We start from the raw sequence: 20,138 nt of genomic DNA, 5'->3' as shown, positions 1-20,138 counted from the left end.
TATAGCTCTATTCATCAATGGTGCTTTGCTTTCTAATTTTCTATTTTCCAAAATTTCTATAGAGAGTCTGGCTTACTTATATGATGAGGGAAAGAACGATAAGATTTATTTTAAATATTTTTTAATGGAGTGGGATGGACTGGGAAATCTGGGGTTAATAGGTGCAAACTATTGTCTTTGGAATGGATAAGCAATGAGATCCTGCTGTATGGCCCTGGAAATTATATCTAGTGATGGAGCATGGTGGAGGATAATGTGAGGGGGAAAAATGCATATGTGTGTGTGTGTGTGTGTGTGCGCGTGTGTGTGTGTGTGAGAGAGAGGGAGAGACTGGGTCACTTTGTTGTACAGTAGAAAGTTGACAGAACACTATAAACCAACTATAATGGAAAAAACAAAAATCGTTAAAAAAATAAATAAAAATTTTTAAATGGGATTAGTGTGAATTTACCAATAATGAGATGGGAACTGGGTATCTCCCTTCTTTTACTTCCTTTCGTTTTCCAAGGGATCTGTGTTTATAGCAAAGCAAGGCCCAGAATACATGTGTTACATGCAGCTTTCTAGGGGAAGGATGTAGGACCCTAAAGGTGAGTTGAGTGAGAACTTCATCGGCCTCGTGATTTTTCAGGTATGTTCCAGAAGCAACCAGCTTATTCTTATCACTGGGGCATTGTCACACAGTATTTATTGGAAAACACATTTAGATCTTTCCCTGAAGCACAGAAGTGATTATCTTTCAGTTATCTCACCCATGGGAGAACAAATAGCCAAAGAAATTGAGCTGCTTGAATGTCCACATCTGTTGTAAGAACTTATACTGAGCAGAGGAACTATTGTACTCAGCCTCATCCAGGGAATGAAATAAGAAGAACATGCTGACTCTCCAGTAAAAATGAAGAGTTCAACTTATTCGAAAAGTCAAATGAGCTCTCTTTGAAAAAAAGTTTAAACTTTTTACATGCTCTCATTAAAACAAAAAAGCTCACACAATGCAATAATACACAAAAGATCATTCATTCAACTAATCCTATAGTCAAAAACAGAAATATTGAAAGAAGGTGTTTGAGGGAGGAAAATAATGCTCGAAATTTAATTTGGTGTAACAGGCACTGTATTTGGCATTGTCTTCAGCTTTCTATGATGTTCATTCATTGAAATACCTGTTTTATACCAAATAGATCTAATCAAAAAGGCAAGTAAGAGTGTGCTAATCATATGGTGAATATACTGGGTTCAGCTGTCTAATTAAAACAGGGGTCACTTAGCCTCAAAATACTAAGTGACATGCAGGCTCTTTCACTACCTGAGAGTTGGTCATTTGCAAGATTAGCCTGGAGTCAGTCTCAAAAACCTCTTAGATGAAGGAAATGTAAATGAAATTGTAACAACAACAACAGCTCCTTTGGGGAATCTAGCCCTCCTTAATCGGATGTGTGTGCCTAGTTTGCATGTTAATTCTTAGAGATATTCTGCCTTAGAAACATGAACTCAGGTCAGAACAGAAAGATGGGGGAGGGCTACGCTGTCAGTCCAGACAGCTCTGCATCTCACCTTTCCAAATGGTAACTCCACATCAAGGTTGAGGAGCACTGGTGGGGTAATGAGGTGGAGCTGGAGGCATGGTTGTTTGTGTGGTGCCTGATCTGTGAACAGACAGAGGGTTTCAGTGGACAGAATTATTGATTATGATTCCTTTTGTCAGAAGACACTTCCCTGAACATTTTAAAGGAAAAGCAAAACCAAAATCTGTATATCAACTCACATTGGCTATGCCCAAGCAAATAAAGGTATTTTAGATAGGATCTTCCCAAGACCACCTCATTCCTGCCTCCATGCTTTGACCATCTCTGTTTCCTCTCACATTTCCAAACCAGATATTACTTGAAAGCAGAAAGCCTGTCTAATATGACTTCAGAAGCCCTAGAGCAGTTACCACAGCATTTGTTAAATGCTGACTAAAAGCTCATTGACTTCGAATGACCTTGTAGTTAAATTTAATTCTGCCACTCTCCCACTTTCAGTGACTTCCTGTTGCTCTGAGGATAAAGACAAGAATTCTTAACATGATCTTAAAGGCCCCGTTTGATCTAGCCTCTGTGCGCAATTCCAGCTTTGTTTTGAACCTTTTGCTCTTCTTCTTTCATATGCTCAGACCACACTAGCCATCTATGAATATCACGAAGAGGGATACCCCCTCCTTCCTACCACAGGACCTTTGCATGTGAAGTTTCCTCTGCCAGGAGTGCTCTTTCATTCTCTCGCTTGGGTGACTACTATTATCTCTCAGGTTTTCACTTGGAAAATCACTTTCTCAGAGACTATCCTATTGACTAGGACTGGCCCCCCACGTATGATATCTACTGTTTTCTTTTTAAGAATTCATCATAGTTTGTAGTGAATAGTTATTTCTGTGATTATTTGCTCAATATTTATTTTTATGTCCAGGCTACAAGCTTCATGAGAAGAGGAACCATGCTTGGTTTTGTTTATCACTTTGTCTGCAGCAGCTACTATTGTGCTTGGCACATAGTGATGGTCAATAATTATCTGTGACCTGAATGAACAACTCTGTATAACTGTCCCTGAGGCCCATCCCTCAACAGCATTCTCCAAATAATAGCTTAAATTCATTCAATGCAATAAAATTTTTTATGGAGTTCCCATTGTGGTTCAGCAAGTTAAGGACCAAGCATAGTCTCTGTGAGGATGCAGGTTTGATCCCAAGCCTGGCTCAGGGGGTTAAGGATACAGCATTGCTGCAAGCTGTGGTGTACGTCACAGATGTGGCTCAGATCTGGTGTTGCTGTGGCTGTGGCTGTGGCATAGCCCAGCAGCTATAGCTCTAATTCAACCCCTAGCCTGGGATCGTCCATATGCCACAGATGCAGCTGTGAAAAGAAAAATAAAATAATAAAATAAAATAAAACATTTGTATATATTTATTTAAATGTATAAAAACAAATAACTTGAAAAATATTTCCTTTTTATACATTTCTTAGTAATTTTCCTAGGAGAAGTAGCAGAAAGAAATAAAATTCTTAGAAGAAATTGTTAGAAGAAAGAATAAAAAGCAGTTAAATTTAACAGTTTTTTTGTCTTTTTATTGGATTCCTAGAGTCCTTTTTTTTTTTTTTTCCAAAAGTGTAGTTAATTTAAGGTCACCTTAAACAGCATGCCCATCCCAAGTGGCAAAACATACAGAGGATGTCCAGACAGATGTGTAGTTCTCCTATTCTTGACTGTGTTAAGCAAATAGATAATTTCTATCTTAGGAAGGCAGTGCTGCTGGAAGGACAGACAATAAAATGATATGTCTTCTTTGCAACAAAAATTGTAGTTTGGCCAGTTTCTATTTCGGAGCAAACAGAAAAAAGCTTAGTGGCACTTTTTATATGGAAATATTGTGGCTCTGGAAGAGTGGTCAGAGTCAAGGTCAGAGAAAAACAAAGCAGTTTTCCTCTTCATTCTCTGCGATGTTCAGAACCCCGTGTGACCCTGTATGAGAAGTCCCTTCCTAAATTAAAGAACAGTCTGCTTAGATTGGGTCCCTTCACTAGAGACCACTAGGTTTCTCTTCCTGTTATCATCCTGCTTAGGTTCTTGTTTAGAGGTCAGCTCTGACTAAGTAAATACTCTTGAGGCTGCATTGTTCATTTGCTCAACTTTAGGAGCAAGTACAACGGGGTAATTTGGATATCGTATGCCTGTCTAATGTCAAGTACCAGGAAAAGAAGGAACTAAAGAAATGAAGCTCTGTAAGGTAAAATGCGAAGAGCCAGGAGTTCTGGGGCATGATACAGTTCCCTGTCCCACTCTCTAAACTACTCCTCTGGTGACCCCATCTCCCTTATGGATACTTTCCACGATTCTTGCCACCATTCTCATTAGGAAACTCTGCTTCACTGACACACCTAATCGTACAATTTACTCTGCCCCTGAAGAGGGGGTTCACTCGTTTCATGCCAATTTTCTTGCCCTTTCTCTCCAGTCTTTGTGTCATTGTTCAGATTCTCATTTTCATTTTTTTTTGGGCCAGTGTTCAGTTTGAACACATGAAATTGATATTTTTGTTAGATTAAAATTATTGGATCTTGGGAATTAAATATTATTTAACCTAATAAGAGCCTTCTAACCAATATTTCTGACTGGAGTCTTTCTTTTCTCAAGTACATCCTTCATATCATTTCTGAAGCAATTCTTGGCAAATCCTGCATATCTTTGAAGGCTCCCCTTTGCTGCAAGGTAAACTTCTGAAATACATAAGGCTGAGTGGTACTAACATACACCTCCAGGTTTATCTCCTGCCTCTCCTCCTCAAAGGACCCTTGATTTAATCCTATAATCTCTTACCTGCCAGGGATCTTTCACACCTAATTACTACGGAGTTTGCTATTCCTTTTCTAAAATACCCCACTCCACTTCTGTTCAGAATCAGCTCTACTTATCCTCTAAGACCCAGTCTTTCATCTTCTTGGAAAAGTATCATTTCTTCTTTCATATTTCCATAACATTGCATACAGTATTCAAAATGTAATTATCTCATCACATTGTATATATGAGTCTGTCAGTTTCTCACTCTCTGATTCATAGTAGGACCCCAATAAATGTTTGTGAATAAAACAGAATTCTAAGCAAATCACTGGCTCTTTTCAGTGGTCAATATTATGAGGCTAAAGACTGATCAAATCTTTTACCACAAAGAAGGACCTACTAGATAGATATCGCTTTATCAGGTATGATGACATGTTCATATTTTAAGTTTCCTTTGGATCTAGAAATGTATAATCTCTGTATTCCCTTATAATAAGTATCCATGGTTACATTTCACCTAACCAAATATCACTCTAACTCATTGGACTGGGATGAAAGCCCTTAAGCACTTGGTGCACTTTTTCGAATGAATAAATTAATGAATAACTAATAACCAAGTTATTAGCTATTCATTAACAAATAATAACTCAGTCTTGAGCTGAGTACTCCCAGAAGCAGAGCCTGAACTAAAGACTGTATGTAAATGACTTATTAAGGATAAGCTCCCAGGAAAACAATAAGGGAATGAGATTTTAAGTACTTCCAGTCTCATTCTCAACTTTGAGAAACTCTGATATATGAATTATACATCCAAGTTTGTCTGATATCTAGACAAGGATCTGGGCTTTTCTCCTCCCATATCCCTATGTTATCACTGCTTTGGGGAAAAATAAAACTCTTAGGCCATTCTGGCTCTGCCTATGGGTAAGCCTCTGAAGATAATCATGGGAGCAGCTGCCAGGGAAACAAGCAGAAGCTGGCATATGGGTTCTGCTAGGTTCTGGGTAGGACTTCAGTCATATGGGATACACTACCAAGCAAATATCTGCCAAGTTGTATTTAGATGTGAGTGGAGGAGGCTGCCCATGTGCTTAGATTGGGGAACTCTGTTCAACACAGTGTCCTGTTGAAAATGATCTTCTGCCCTCCCACTATTGATGTCTGGAATCCCTTTAGCTAGGGTTAAAACTTCTTAATCTATATTGAGATTATAACTGTCTTAAAAGGAAATTGCTTTGGGTGGAAGGGAGAAAAGGTAGAAACACTTACGTCAGGCAATGCTAAACTCTTTTACATTTAATTCCATCTAATGTTTTACCCCTTTAACCCTATGACTTTCATCCACATCAAAGGATGTGTCCTTCCTGATAATTTAGAATACAGAAGTGGGCCTCTCTTAGACTTCTGAGATCTTACCACCATGAAGACGATGTCCTTTATGCTACCCAAGATCTTCCTGCTCAAAATAGATCCTCTTTATCTTGTTTTAGCCAAGCTTATAGCTCTGTGTGTTCCTCCCAAATTGTCAAACATACATAGTGCCCACACTGGTAGCAAAGCTAGTCCTCTCTCTAGATATGAGAGCCCAAAGATTTCAGTGAAAACGTCTTTTTTACTAAACGTCTTTTTTATGGGATATTTTTTAAGATTCCAGTTAAGATGGAAAAGATTGTGTGTTTGAGCTCTACTTTGAATTTGACTCTTGGACGGAATTATTTTCCTGTGGCAAGTGCAGTAGAAAGATGGACGTATGAGTGGTCACTCCGGACACCTGAACAGAGTTCAGTTAATGGTCTGCTGCTGTGGCTTGTTGGTGGCCCTTGGCTATTTGTGGTTTGGCTGAGGAGGCCTGACGCCTGTGTTCCTGGAGCTCCCCTGCCTCTGTTTGATGAACACTGTGTTAGACTGTGAGTTTCCTCCCAGAATGAGCCAGCTGTTCTACAGGGCCATACTACTCTTCTGCATGGCACTAGAGTTCCCTCTGCCCACCCCACACCAGCTCATTAATTCCTCCCCATCCACTGCTTGCTCCTGAACAGCTGAGGCGTATGGCAGTCTGCTCCATTGTCTTCAGAATTTCAGTGGCAGATGTGTAGCATATTATAAAGGCTAGAAGAATTCCCAAGGTGCACAGAGAAGACTATTTGATGATTCCTTACCTCCCCTCGCTGCTAATTACCCATGTCCTTGTTACAGATCACTCTGTCCCTCTCTCTTCTGTCTTTCTGTTTATTGGCTCTATTCCACTGCCTTCAAATATTCATGGGCTTCCCTTATCTTGGGAAATAAAATACACACAAACACCTGTTCTTGACTGCTTGCCCCTTCCTCTTTCTGTAACTGTAGTCCAATTTCTCATCTTTTATTACCAGCTTCTCTGTGTGATATATCCGCTACTCTTATTTTCTGTCCTTTCAACTCCTTCCTAAATGGCAGCCCCCAATTATCAAGGTTTTTTTTCCCATTGTCGGGCACTGTTCTAAACATTTGACAAATGTTAATTCATTTTATCCCTTGAAGTTGGCATTATTATTTATCATCTCCACTTGACAGATGTTTCCATTGTATAGACATTAAAAAAAAAAAAAAAAAAAAAAAAAAGAGGAAAGCTCAATAAAGTAACTTGCTCAAGTCTAGTCCTAGATCCAGGACTAGAAAGGAAGCCTTTTGCTCCTAGTTCATTACCCAATGGTAAACATATTGTTTTCTGATTTAAAAAAATCAGTTAAAGGATCCGGCATTGCCGTGAGCTGTGGTGTAGGTCGCAGACGCAGCTCGGATCCCGCGTTGCTGTGGCTCTGGTGTAGGCCGGTGGCTACAGCTCCGATTGGACCCCTAGCCTGGGAACCTCCATATGCCGCGGGAATGGCCCAAGAAATGGCAAAAAGACAAAAAAAAATCAGTTATTTACACTGTACATGGGATAAAGATAGGTATGTAACCTTCAGCAACATTCTCCGGAAATGCATTGTGTACCACTGGTGCCTTATCTACTGTCCTTGCATACTTGCTGGTCTTGAGTGAGGCACCATCTCTACTCTGATCCTGCTCTTCCACACTATTGAGAAGAAGAAACACTTGGAGATCCTCATACTGAGCGAAGTCAGTCAGAAGAAGGAAGACAAATACCATATGATATCACTTATATGTGGAATCTAAAATATGTCACAAATGAACTTATCTATGAAACAGAAACAGACTCAGACACAGAAAACAGACTTGTGGTTGCCAAGGAGGAAGGGGAGAAATGGGATGGACTGGAAGTATGGGGTTAGTCAATGCAAATGATTACAATGAGAATGGATAAGCAATGAGGTCCTACTACACAGTGCAGGGAACTATATCCAATCTCCTGGGACAGACCATGATGGAAAATAATATTTTTTAAGTGTATATATATGTATCATGGAATCACTTTGCTGTATAACAGAAAGTAACATAACATTGCAAATCAACCACACTTCAATTTAAATGTTGTTTAATTTAAAAACTTTAAAAACTTCACAGCAACTCAGATCCAGTTGTGCCTTCTTACCCTTCAAAGATTTCCTTGCCTTCACTTCTCTCTTCCCAGGGAAATGAAAGAGGCAGGCCCAGCTCCTCTCCTAATGCTGGTCTTCACAGCTCTCCACCAGACTATGAACAGCAGGGACTACATCAGGGGTTTAATATCTGACAATCTACTCCTCAGGAGAACTTCATCTTTGGGGTTTTTACAGCCTGACAGTCCAAAAATATTACAGTGAAGCTCAGTTATGTGACCTCCAATACTTCTGTTTTAACCTAGTCTTTTTTTTTTTTTTTTTTTTTTTTTAGACCTGTAGCATGTGGGCATTCCCAGGCTGGGGGTCAAATCAGAGCTGCAGCTGCCAGCCTATGCCACAGCCACAGCAACTCAGATCCAAGCTGTATCTGCAAACTACATACTGCAGCTCACGGCAACCCTGGATCCTTAACACACGGAGCAAGGCCAGAGAAATTCACATCCTCATGGTTACTAGTCCGGTTCATAACCCGCTGAGCCACAGAGGGAACTCCCTAACCTAGTCTTTTAAAGGAGTTCTGCCTTTTTCTCCTAAAACTTTAGAATGTATTCTAAAGAGAATAAATCTTAAATACAGTTCACACTGGTGTTCTCATGATAATATAAATTGTAGAAGCCTTAAGGATTCAGAGTAAGGGAAAATAAAAGCGATTTTTTTTTTTTTTTTGTGGGGGAGGATGACGTTTTTTCAAGAGGTATAGGATGTGAAAAGGAAAACTGGTAGAAAGGAGGGGACAAGTTTGAACAAAGACAGAGGCCTAAAAATACAAGAGTCAGAAAGCACAAGTGCAGCTGGCAGTCGTGGACACTTCACTTGGGGACTAAGCCTGGGCAGAGTTGGGCAGCAGTTGCTTAAAGAAGTCTGAGACTTTGATGCAATTTGGGAGATTACACACTGATAATTGCTAGCTAAACCATGATGCAGGAAGGAAGGTTAAATATTAAAAATCCCCTTCTGGGAGGAACATTCTAGACTACAGCTAGCAATAGTGGTTCCAGCCCCCGACTTCCAGGAAATATCATCCGTCCCTCTGCCTATTAGCGTGTCTGGCACACCTGATTTCACATCTGGCTCCTCAGGACACTCGGAAGCTTGAATATCAATTGAAGTTGTACCTCATCCCAGAAATGTTCTTGATTTCATTCTACAAAGTAAGCGGGGGGAGGTTTTCCATTCAAAAATCTGACTTGCTTGCATTATATAAACGAAACAAAGAGTTTCTTAATACCCTAAAAGTCTAACTAGCTTCTTGTAGGGAATATCCAGAGGCAGAAAAATTTTGACTGCGTAATTCTTCTCTGTAAGAAGAGTGTAAGGGTTTCTTCCACAGCATGTGTGGCAAAATCTTTGGATACTCTACTTCCAAATAGCCACTCAGTCCTTTCCCTACTGTTATGAAATGTTAAATTTCTCCTCCAACTGCTTGTTTTTCATCAGGAGGGCACATATAATGCATTTCCCTTGAATATTTATTTCAAAATTCTGATTCCACCTTATCACCAAGTCTAAGTGATTCTTGTTTGGGTGGTTTTTGTTTGTTTATTTGTTTTTAATATGTCTGGGTAATCCTTTCTTCCCTAACCACAGCGCATCTTTCTTAATTTCTTGTTTTACCATGGTAACCTTCTTTAGTCCCCAGAGTGATTTCTCTACCTCTAATCTCAGCTATAATCCAGCCCTCGTAAACGCCCACATTCAGCTATATGGCATAGGAAAAAAATAAAATAAAAAATAAAAAATCCACAAAAACTGGATTCTAATCATACCTGGCTAGAATCCTGGTTTCACTAGTTATTAGTTGTGTGACCTTGAGCATGTTACTTGAACTTGCAGGGCATCGGTTTCCTCCTCAGTTAGATGGGAACAGTGGTAATTCTACCCCAAATTGGTATTATTGGTAGGTATTGATTATTGGTATTATTCTATTGGTAGGATTAAAAGGGAGAATATATAAGAAGTGCTTAGACCAGAACTTGACACAGTGACACAGAATAGGCTCTCAGGAGGTATTGACTATTACTATTACAGCTACATTAGACATGTCAGTCATTATAGCAGCCATGCCTAGAGACTCTTGTAAGGGAAAATTTGCTGCATACAACTCTGCTAAAGGGGCATCCACAGGCCACCATAATTGGTATAAGGATTCTGTACATCCCAGGCATATTCAGTTGTACAAAGTATGCAAACCTAAGCCATAGCCTTGCCAATCAAGGAACAATAAGCTAGCAGAGATTTCCTTTCTTGAGAATCTGATTTTGCCAATGTTGAGAAAATGAGGACTTTAGCAGCAGAACCAGAGCCAAGAGGAAGCAGATATTGTAAGCAAGTAAAAATTACAAAGTTAATAAATTATATTGACAGTAGAGAGAAAGATTTGTTAATTGGTAATGGAACACAATCCAATAAGTAGAAAATATCTAGATTCAGTGGCGGAGGAAGACTAGCAAGGAATTCATTTATTCCAATGGTTGATTTTCTGGATCCTCATCTACTCTCCAACTCCAGCCTGCATACTCAAAGATATTCCATTACAATAAACCTCCCCTTGCCTGAGCTAGCCTGAGTGGGGCTCCATTTCTTACATTCCAAAGAAACTGGAAAACAACATTGGCCCCTGCAAATTAGTTGATGAGCTGGTAATCAGATCCCTACTTTAGCAATTCTACAGCCCATCAATCAATCAACTCCCTGCCCTCCCATCCACCCTGGACACTGTCCTTACAATTCTCATCCTGAGTGGGCTCTCATTACTTTTGGACACATGCTCAGCCTAATTTTCTTTCAATGGCTAGTTCAAATCCCACTTTTTCCAAGAATACCTGGGTGCCATACCAGACTGAACTGGATCCAGGCTGGCAGAACCTGAAGAATACACAACTTTAATGAAATAAAATGAGTCACAATACCTAAAAAAGACCTGTGAAGTGAGGGCTTTGGGGCCTGAGCATGAACTTCACCAGACATCTGTCTCTGATACTCAGAGGAGCTCATGAGAAAATTTTCCTCCATGAAATTATTCTTCCAGCTACATTTATGATATGTACAATCATACAGACCTGCTAGATAAATTATCACAGCCTTACATACTGCCTCCCACTTTGGGAACCTCATTTGTGACAGGGCTGCAGTATTCCCACTTCCTGGGGACTCAGGAAGAAATTCCTGATGTTGAACAGATATACATTTGGGTGGGAAATGATCAGCATATACCACTGAGCCTGCTCACTTAGCATCTAGCATACACCACTGGAGAGGGTTAGTGAAGCCATTCTTGACAGAGCTGTTGTTAAAGAAAACCTGGTCATTATATATACACATTCACAAACATGCCCACACAGAGGTTTCATAAAATAGGTTGTTATTTTCCTAAGAATAAAGACCAAAATCCATTTCTTGGCACACAAGCTTCCAGTCCTCCTTTCAAACTGTATTCTTCCCTAGTTTCTTCTCCATGCCCCAGAAATATCGATCTTGCTGTTGTTCCTTGAACGTTGTGCTTCCTGGAACCTCAGGGATTCTGCATGTGTTGTTCCCTATGCCTGAAGTGCTCTTCCCCATATGCCTGCCTTCCACGAGCCAGCACTTCTTCCTCTAGAAAAATTCCCTCATCTTTCTGGTATGGCCCCTCATGAGACAGAGAACCACATAATATGCTCCCACATCGTTCTGGGCCTCCTCTTACTTGTGAGCAGGACACAACAAAGAGAAGGCATTTCTGCAGTACAGTGGCAGTGGAATTCAGCTTTGTTGGATTTCTGTTCTTTCTGTTGTTGTCTTTTTTTTTTTCCAGTGGGAAGAATACTTTAATGAGCCCTTTGAGTCTTGTAAAGATGAAGCCCATGACCTAAAAAAGGGATGGTTAAGACAGGGTCCCCAAGATGCTCTGTATACCATTGCAAAGGGCTGCCTTCATGCTGGAAGGAGTGGATTATGGAGGAGAATTTTTGGCTTCCTTTTTTTTGTGAGGAAGGGATTGGTAGAAAGTGAAAGCATGTTTGGGGATTTACAGAAAGAGATTCTGAATAGGACCAACAGCAGAAACATGACAGCAGAGCTAAGAAAAATGGTGTCCATCCATGGACACTTACGAAAGGCAACAGCCAATAAACATTACGAGTAGTTATCATTGGTTTTAAATTACTTTACTTTTTTTTTTTTTCCGCATTCTCCTTTGCCATTCACCCTGATCCCAGGTGAAACTCTAAGTAGAGATTTTTATGAAGAGACATTTTATGTGGGTAAAGCCTTGAGGATCAGAGGGGAGCCTGGAGGGGAAGCGCCCTCGGGAGAGGAAACCCCCCTGGAAAAGCACCAGGGAAAGCCCAAGGGACCAGCAGAAGCTTAGAGCACCAGGCCAGAGTGAGAGCTTCTAAGTGACTGCAGAACATGAAAAATTCCAGAGGTCACCAGAGGACTAAGGGAAGACTCATCTTCTGAGGACACACAGAGTGGGCACAAATTCTTGTTGACAAATAAAGAAATCCACGTGGCTAGATTTGGGGATATCTGGATACAGCCAATGTCACTTGCTAATATTATTATCCCCTGATTATAAGTTCCACAGAAGCAGGGCTCATATCTATGTTGTTTCTGCTTTATGCCCACATAGCATCGTGCCTGGCACAAAGGAGGAACTTAGTAAATATATACTAAAAGAATGAATAAATGAATGAACACATGAATTTTTCAGCAAGGCTAGCTCTTTAAATTCAGGGACTTTGTGGAGTTCCCACTGTGACACAGTGGGTTAAGAATCCAACTGCAGCAGCTTGGGTTGCTGTAGAGGTATAGGTTTAACCCCTTGTCCAGTGCAATGGGTTAAGGATGGGGCATTGCTGCAGCTGTGGTGTAGGTCGAAGTTGTGACACGGATGCAGTCCCTGGCTGGGAACCTCCATATGCCAAAGGTGCAGCCATGAAAAGAAAAAAAAATTTAAATAATAAAATCAAAAACTTTATTGTAAGGTCTCCAACTCCAAAGAACCCAGCACAATGTCTGACACAGAATGGCACTAGTTTGTATCTGCTGGCTGATTTTTCTATATATAGAAGGAGGTTTTTTTTTCCTTAAGCTTGGTGATAACCATGCACACCTGCTCAAATTCACATCCTGCCTTATCTGCTAGGCACTCCCCAGGTCTGTAAAGGTGAATCATACAAAAGGAAGAACATATCGATTGGCATCAAGTACACTAGAGACTAACCCTTCCCTGCACCATCCTTGCTGCTCTTGACTCACTGAATCCGGTTGTTTGTTCCACGTCTGGAGTTTCCTGGCTGTCAGAGCCAAGAAGATGCTGCCCCATACCCAGAAGTAGACTTTAATTTGAGCCTGATTCCTAAAAGGTCCCAGGCTGCAAGTATTTATTATTATGGAGAACCTGAGCTGGCCAGAGTTCAATTAGTGCCCATAATTGTTAGGTTAAATAATGAAAACTTGTTAGTGGATATACAGTATGGTATGGCTCAGCTATTGTAGTTACCTGCCATGTTGCTAATTCATTTAAAAAAGAACATTATTTAGATTGATAAAACTAACAAAGTTATTTTAACTATCCAAAATTACTCTACTAATAAAAGAATAAGGGGAGCCTAGGAACGCACAACTAACGTATCCATTTAAAGGAAAAAATATTTTCTAAAAGTATTTTTTCAAAGATGGGAAAAATGAAGTTGTGCAGTTTAGAAAAATAGGGAGGGTATTTCAGTGAAACAACAACAATATTATTTAAATCTTTAAAGACTTCCTAATTATTTTTTGGATTCGTAAAAGTATCGTTTCCCCTCCCCACACATTTTGCAACCTTTCCATCATCATAGCTCCAGGGAAATGGAGAGTGAATGCCAACTTCAGAAGGAGGACATGGCCTGGAGGGGACAAAAGTCCTTCTGGTGCAAGAAGAAGAAACGATATAAGAAGAGAAGCAGGAGACATCTTTCCTTCTCTGCTGCAACTGCCTCAGCATCAAACTCCACAAGTGGGAGAGGGATGAAATAATAGAAAACTCAAATAGAAGGAAGGAATGGGAGTTCTTGTTGTGGCTCAGTGGGTTAAGAACCCAACTGGTATCCATGAGGGTGCAGGTTTGATCTCTGGCCTCACCCAGTGGGTTAAAGATTGGTGTTGCCACAAGCTGCAGGGTAGGTTACAGATTCGGCTTAGATCCTGCATTGCTGTGGCTGTGGTGCAGCTGGCAGCTGTAGCTCAGATTCCACCCCTAGCCTGGGAGCTTCCATATGCTTCAGGTGTGGCCCTACAAAGAAAAGAAGAGGGAAGAGAAGGAGGAGAAGAAGAAGAGGAAGAAGGAGGAGGAGGAGAAGAAGGAGAAAAAGAAGAAATGTTTAGTAATATAGTCTCCCAGGGTGTCCCAGCACACACAGGAGGACATTTCTTGTTGATTCTCTGAGTGTCTCCCAGCCCCCACATGATGGAGAAGGGTTCCCCTCATGGAAGACAGAGGAAAGCTGAACACCAGAGGGGTGCCCATGGAGCTGCTATGTTTAGGACCAGAGTGATACTTTGGCCAAGATAGCAATTCCTGTGGGTTGAACAGCCCAAGGCAGTTTCCGGAGGAAGGAAGCAGCAGAGGCTTGGGGATCTGTTGTGCTAATGAGACAACAAGGGGGCCAAGTGAGCAAAGGCACATCACAGGCTCAAATGAACTGAGGAAACAGTTCACAGGCTGCACCAGCCCTGAGTCAGCGGGCAATGCCAGCAGCTCCCCGGCAACCAGGAAAACCAAAATCAAGGACCCAGTGGACAGAACCAAGACTTCTGTGTGGACAAGCTGCCTCCCTTTATCTGTACCCATTCCCATTAGGGAATGGAAGCTTTCTCCTTCACACAGATGCCAGCTCAGCCAAGGAAAGAAGGAGCTGGGAGAAACCATGAAGAAGGAACACTTCCCTCAAAGAAAGAGAGTTAATGCAAACTGAGAAAACAGATGGACAACATACCTTCAACTGTAAGTTTAAGGACCCATCCTCTGCTATCCCGCCTCCCAGCCCCTGCCCCAGCCCATAGAGATCATAGACTTGTGAGAAAGTTTTGTTCCATACAGAAAAATTTTAAAGACATTTGAGAAATACCTAAGTTGTAGACTGTACAACTATCACCCTAGCCATTAGCAAAAGTAGAGCCTCTAAGGGCCTGACAGATGCCAACAGCATGAAATAAATACAGTGGCCCCCTTTATAAATCTGTGACTTTAGGATGTAGACACCTTTTGGGGGGGAAATAATCTGTCACTATGAGTCTTTGTTTTCAAATTTAATGCCTTATAAAGGAGATAGGAAGGAAACTGAGGCAGTGCCCAAGATGAATAATAAAAGAAGTCCATCCTAATTCCAAACAAGTCAGGATTATATATCTACAGACAAATTAAATCTAATAATCATTGCAAGTGTTGTTCTGTTGTGTAACATATAATCAGAGACAGTCAATGGAGGGTCTCACTGTAATTTTATGTCCAGTTTTTAAAAGGTAAATCACAGAATATACAGCCCAGATAAGAAGAAAATAATCAAATACACTCTTATAGTACATTACAAAATTAATAGTTTAAAGGGATTAAATAAGATTATCATAAATATGGTAATTACACCGAGTAATGTATTTCATGATAAATTAATCCTGGTCCTCCAGTTCAGAGCTGATTTGCTTGTTCTGGAGGATTTCCTAGTTCCTGAAGCTGTAAGTGTGGTCACTGTCTGAGGCAAAACACATGCATAGTTAGGAAGTTACCTAATTCCCTGCCATCCCTTCTATGCATAGCAATAACCACAGCCATCTGATACAATCAAATTAAATCAGAGCCCGAGTAACACTGCCATGAGATCAATGACTGGATACTAGCAGAAGCTATCAAGGGTCTTTTATCCATCAGGCAAATAAATTCAACGGAGCAGTGAAGGTCAATTCAAGTCAGCGCTCATTGATTACATATCATCTACGTGTAGGACACTGTGAAGGGCATTAAGGAAAAATCTTGACTGAGCACCAATACAAATGTTATAAACTGTGTATAATTAATAGTATTCATTAAGTAGTCTAAGTCATACCTATTTAATGATTACGATATGTCTAAATTCTCAACACATTCTCACTTCAAGTGATGAGAGCAAAAAAAAGGACTAAAGCCCCATGAGTCACAATTTGGCCTTTGGAATGTGGATCTTATATAAAAGTAGCTTACAAGCCAGTTCCTTAAATTTTAATATAAAATAATATAGCAAAATTATTTTGTATTCAAATTCTCTTGTTCTTAGTAATATAATAATAACATAAGGTAAACTAATATAATAACTATGATCTTCAGGCAGAAACTTGATAGATTCGTTGACATAAAATAGCCAATGCACAGAAAGACATTTAGAGGGTCATGCCATACAGCCATGAGAAAGACATCCTGGCATTTGTGACAACATGGATGGACCCTGAGAACATTAAGCTAAGTGAGATGTCAGACAGAGAAAGAGGGTATGATATCATTCCTATGTGAAATCTTAAATAGACAAACTCATAGAAACAGAGAGGAAAGTGGTAATTTACTGGGGGGGTGGTGGGAGAGATGTTGTTTAAGGGTACAAATTTCCAACGGGTAGTAAATAAGTCCTAGAGATCAAATGCACAGCATAGTGAATATAGACAACAGTATTGTATTATAATCATCAAACTTGCTAGGAGCCTAGAACTTAATTATTCCTACCACTAAAAAGCAATAATAATTATGTAACATGACAGAGGTGCTAAGTATTGGTACAATGGCAGTCATACCATAATATATAAATGTATCAAATTATCACCTTAAATTTATGTCTTGTTCTATGTCAAATTCATTTCAATAAATATAAAATTTGAAAATAATTTAAAAGCTACATAAAACAAGGAAATGTTCTTTGAGTGTGGCAGATTTCCAGTTGCTTTCTAATATCCACTCCCCTCTTCTTTATAATAGAACCCTGAAGATTAGCTTTAAATACGATTTAAATACTATATGCCCATCTCTGTTCCACTTGGGTGTGGCCATGTGACTAAACCCTGTCCCCATTATATGAAAGAGGGAAGGTGGGTGCAGATTAGTGGCTAGAGCTCAAGCAACCATATTGGAACCTGAGTCACTCTATTAAGAACAAGAGCTAGGAGTTGCCGTCGTGACGCAGTGGTTAACGAATCCGACTAGGAACCATGAGGTTGTGGGTTCGATCCCTGCCCTTGCTCAGTGGGTTAACGATCCGGAGTTTCCCTGAGCTGTGGTGTAGGTCGCAGATGTGGCTCGGATCCTGCGTTGCTGTGGCTCAGCTGGCATAGGCTGGCAGCTACAGCTCCGATTCGACCCCTAGCCTGGGAACCTCCATATGCTGCTGGAGTGGCCCAAGAAATGGCAAAAAGACAAAAAAAAAAAAAAAGAACACAAGCTAAAAATAGCATCCATATCTGATTTTTGGAAAGTGGCCAGATCATCCCTGGAGTGAGCACATGCAGAGTTTATATAAGTAGAAGAGAAATACCCTTTTTAGCTGTTATTTTAGATTTTTTTGTAGCTGATCAAAACCTAACATACAGATAAAGCCATCCTATCAGCCAAAATAAATTCTAGGCAGTTGTCAAGAGAAAAGCTAAAGTAGTACAGAGAGAACCCATACAAATAAAAGGAAATGAATAGTGTTTTCTTCATGTCCAGCCTAAAATGAATCAATTACCTAAAATGAGCAATCCTCAAGGCTTCAGGAATTGACATGAGGAGACTAATTTTTTGGCCCTAACATAGGTCATGCCCAGAAGTTCAGTGGTGACTTCAAATTATTTGCATGTAATAAAAACTTGTACGGTATTTCTGCATTTTCGAAGAGGAGAGGTGGTGCAGCATTATACCTTTGCATAACCCAAACCTACTCCCTCCCCATAATATGTATATGTCACAGCTGGTGACACTGGAAAGAGCTCAGAATCTGACATCATAAAAGCTGGGCTTGAATACTAACCCACTCTAAACCTGGAAAAGCGTATTTAAATTTTATAAATCCCCACCCCTTTATCTATGATATAAGGATAATGATAACACTGGCCCCATGTCCTGCATAGGGAAATTGGAATAATCAAATGAAATAAATATATGCCAAAGTGTCATCATAGTTATTAAAAATCATTTTGGTATTCACTTATGTTTCACTGGGAGAGGCACTTTCTTTTCAATTTTCTAGGATAATGACTTTTAGAATATGATTCTTTTGCCCACGTTAACTTCCTGTTTCTAACCATCTTATTTTCATGATCTGTGGGGAAAAAACACGTTACAATATTTGACTTTTTAAGAGCTACATGTATGCAAGTACTTAAGCTAAAAGGATGTTATTGGGAATGGGTCTTTGGCTTCTTTTGAAACCAGAATATAAGAAGCACTTGGGAAGACACTGAAAATAAAAATAAATTTATGAACTAATTATAGAAGGCTTTGCCGTTAAAATATGTCACTTGCTTATTGAAACCTAAGTGCCCTGGGCAGCAAATTCCCTTTAACCTGGAATCAAGCATGGAAACATTTCACATAGCAGAACATTTCACAACATTGTACAATTATGAACGGTCATAAAAATGACTCTGGACCTACAAAGTACTGCAGTGCATTCTGAACTATCAAAGAAACATTGCCAGTCAGCAGAACTAAAACACTGAACTGAAGTATACCACGCCTCTATCTTATTTATATAGCAGAATGGTACATAGCAATAAAAACACTGGAATATCTGGAGCAAAACAACAAAAGTTATAATTCCACTTCACAGACAGTAAAAATGAGATTGAACTTCTTGCTCAAAAAAAAGTGGATTATTTGAATTTGATTGTCAAGAACTGCCTTCTAGATTGGGATTCACTCCATAGGCTCCCTTCCATTTCAAATCTAGGGGACTTGGGGTTGCCATGTGACGAGCAGTGAACACCTCATCTCACCTCCATCTTTCTCTCTCACTCACACATACATACACACACACACATCATTAGAACCTGCCTTCTTCCATATGATCTTGAAAAATAAGACTCTCTACCAGGACTTGAACATGGCCTCATACTCTAGAGCTGATGGTACAAGGAAACACGTGCAGAAGAGGAACTGCCCAGTGGATGTTATAGTTTCATTTCACTGCTCCCTTACTGAAAACCCACCTACCAGCTACTCACCATCAGCAGGGCTGATAGGACATCTCCTCTCCTGTCCCTTCTCCAAACTCTGTCTTCCCTTATAAACTTGCTTTGTTCTTTTCTTTTTCACTGCGACTTTTAATATGATTATCTAAGCCAGAAGATGAGAGAAAAGAGAAGACAACATACCCAGGAAGTGAGCACTTAGAGACCCCAGTACAAGTCCTTTCCAGGAACTGTTCACAGATTTTTTTCTGTGCCTCATCTCAGATGTGCACCAGAAGAGGATTTTGCTTTTTGATATGTGTGTGTGTGTGTGTGTTTGTGTGTGTGTTTAGCTTTTTAGGGCCACACCAGTGGCATATGGAAGATCCCAGGCTAGGGGTCGAATTGGAACTGCAGTTGCCAGCTTACACCACAGCCACAGCAGCGCAGCATCTGAGCCATGTCTTCAACCTACATCATAGCTCACGGCAATGCTGGATTCTTAACCCACTGAGCAGGGCCAGGGAATGAACCCACGTCCTCATGGGTACTAGTCAGATTCCTTACCACTGTGGCCTGAGGGGAACTCCCCGAAGAGGGTTTTGAAAGGGGCCACAATGATTTCAGGCATCTGCTTTCTCTCACCAGTACTGTCCTACTGGACTTGGCCCTCTCTCATCCTCATGCCTTTCTTAAAGAAATCCCATCCTCAGCTCATCATCAAAGCTTAGCTGTTCTAAGTCTCATTCTTGAAAGGCTCTGCTAAGTAACTAGAGTTAATGGAAATAATGTTTCTGAGATATTAGAAAGTGGCAGTGCTCTACTGTGTTATCTGTATTTATTCAGATAATGTATTTACTTTCTAAGAGGGCATTCCATTCTTGCTTAAAGGAATAATAATGTTAGGAGTTTGGATCCTATGGTGAGTTCTATTGGGTCAGGAGAGCTTTTTTTGAAATATTTGAATAATAATAGTAATAACAACAAGAATAGCTCACACGTATATCTTTACTAAATGTCACGCACTTTTCTAAGTGCTTTACATATTTCAGTTCATTTAATGCTCATATCTTGATTTAAAAATACTGAGGCACAGGAAGATAAGTACTCTACCCAGTCATATAGACAAGAAGTTGAATTGGGATTTGAACC

At 40.2% G+C, this 20,138-nt stretch overlaps 1 protein-coding gene across 7 annotated transcripts in view; it reads right to left on the bottom strand.

Moving 5' to 3' along the window:
- PTGER3 (prostaglandin E receptor 3) overlaps positions 1 to 20,138 on the bottom strand; it is a 202,707-nt gene that overhangs the window by 120,891 nt on the left and 61,678 nt on the right. For 2 of the 7 annotated variants that reach the window (XM_005656131.4, XM_005656132.4), the window contains exon 3: positions 1,555 to 1,646. The exons of 4 other annotated variants lie outside the window; for them this stretch is intronic. In XM_005656131.4, the coding sequence (XP_005656188.3) occupies positions 1,555 to 1,646 (92 nt within the window). Of the gene's footprint in view, positions 1 to 1,550; positions 1,647 to 20,138 lie in introns of those variants that run through there. One more of the 7 variants, XM_084958578.1, reaches the window with a different exon arrangement.

Source organism: Sus scrofa, chromosome 6 (genome assembly GCF_054392235.1).
Source record: "Sus scrofa isolate SSC_HxYL_T2T_F1_AM1 chromosome 6, Sscrofa_HxYL_maternal_Yorkshire_Landrace_v2.0, whole genome shotgun sequence".
Taxonomy (NCBI): domain Eukaryota; kingdom Metazoa; phylum Chordata; class Mammalia; order Artiodactyla; family Suidae; genus Sus; species Sus scrofa.
This window is presented reverse-complemented; position numbering and strand designations above follow the sequence as displayed.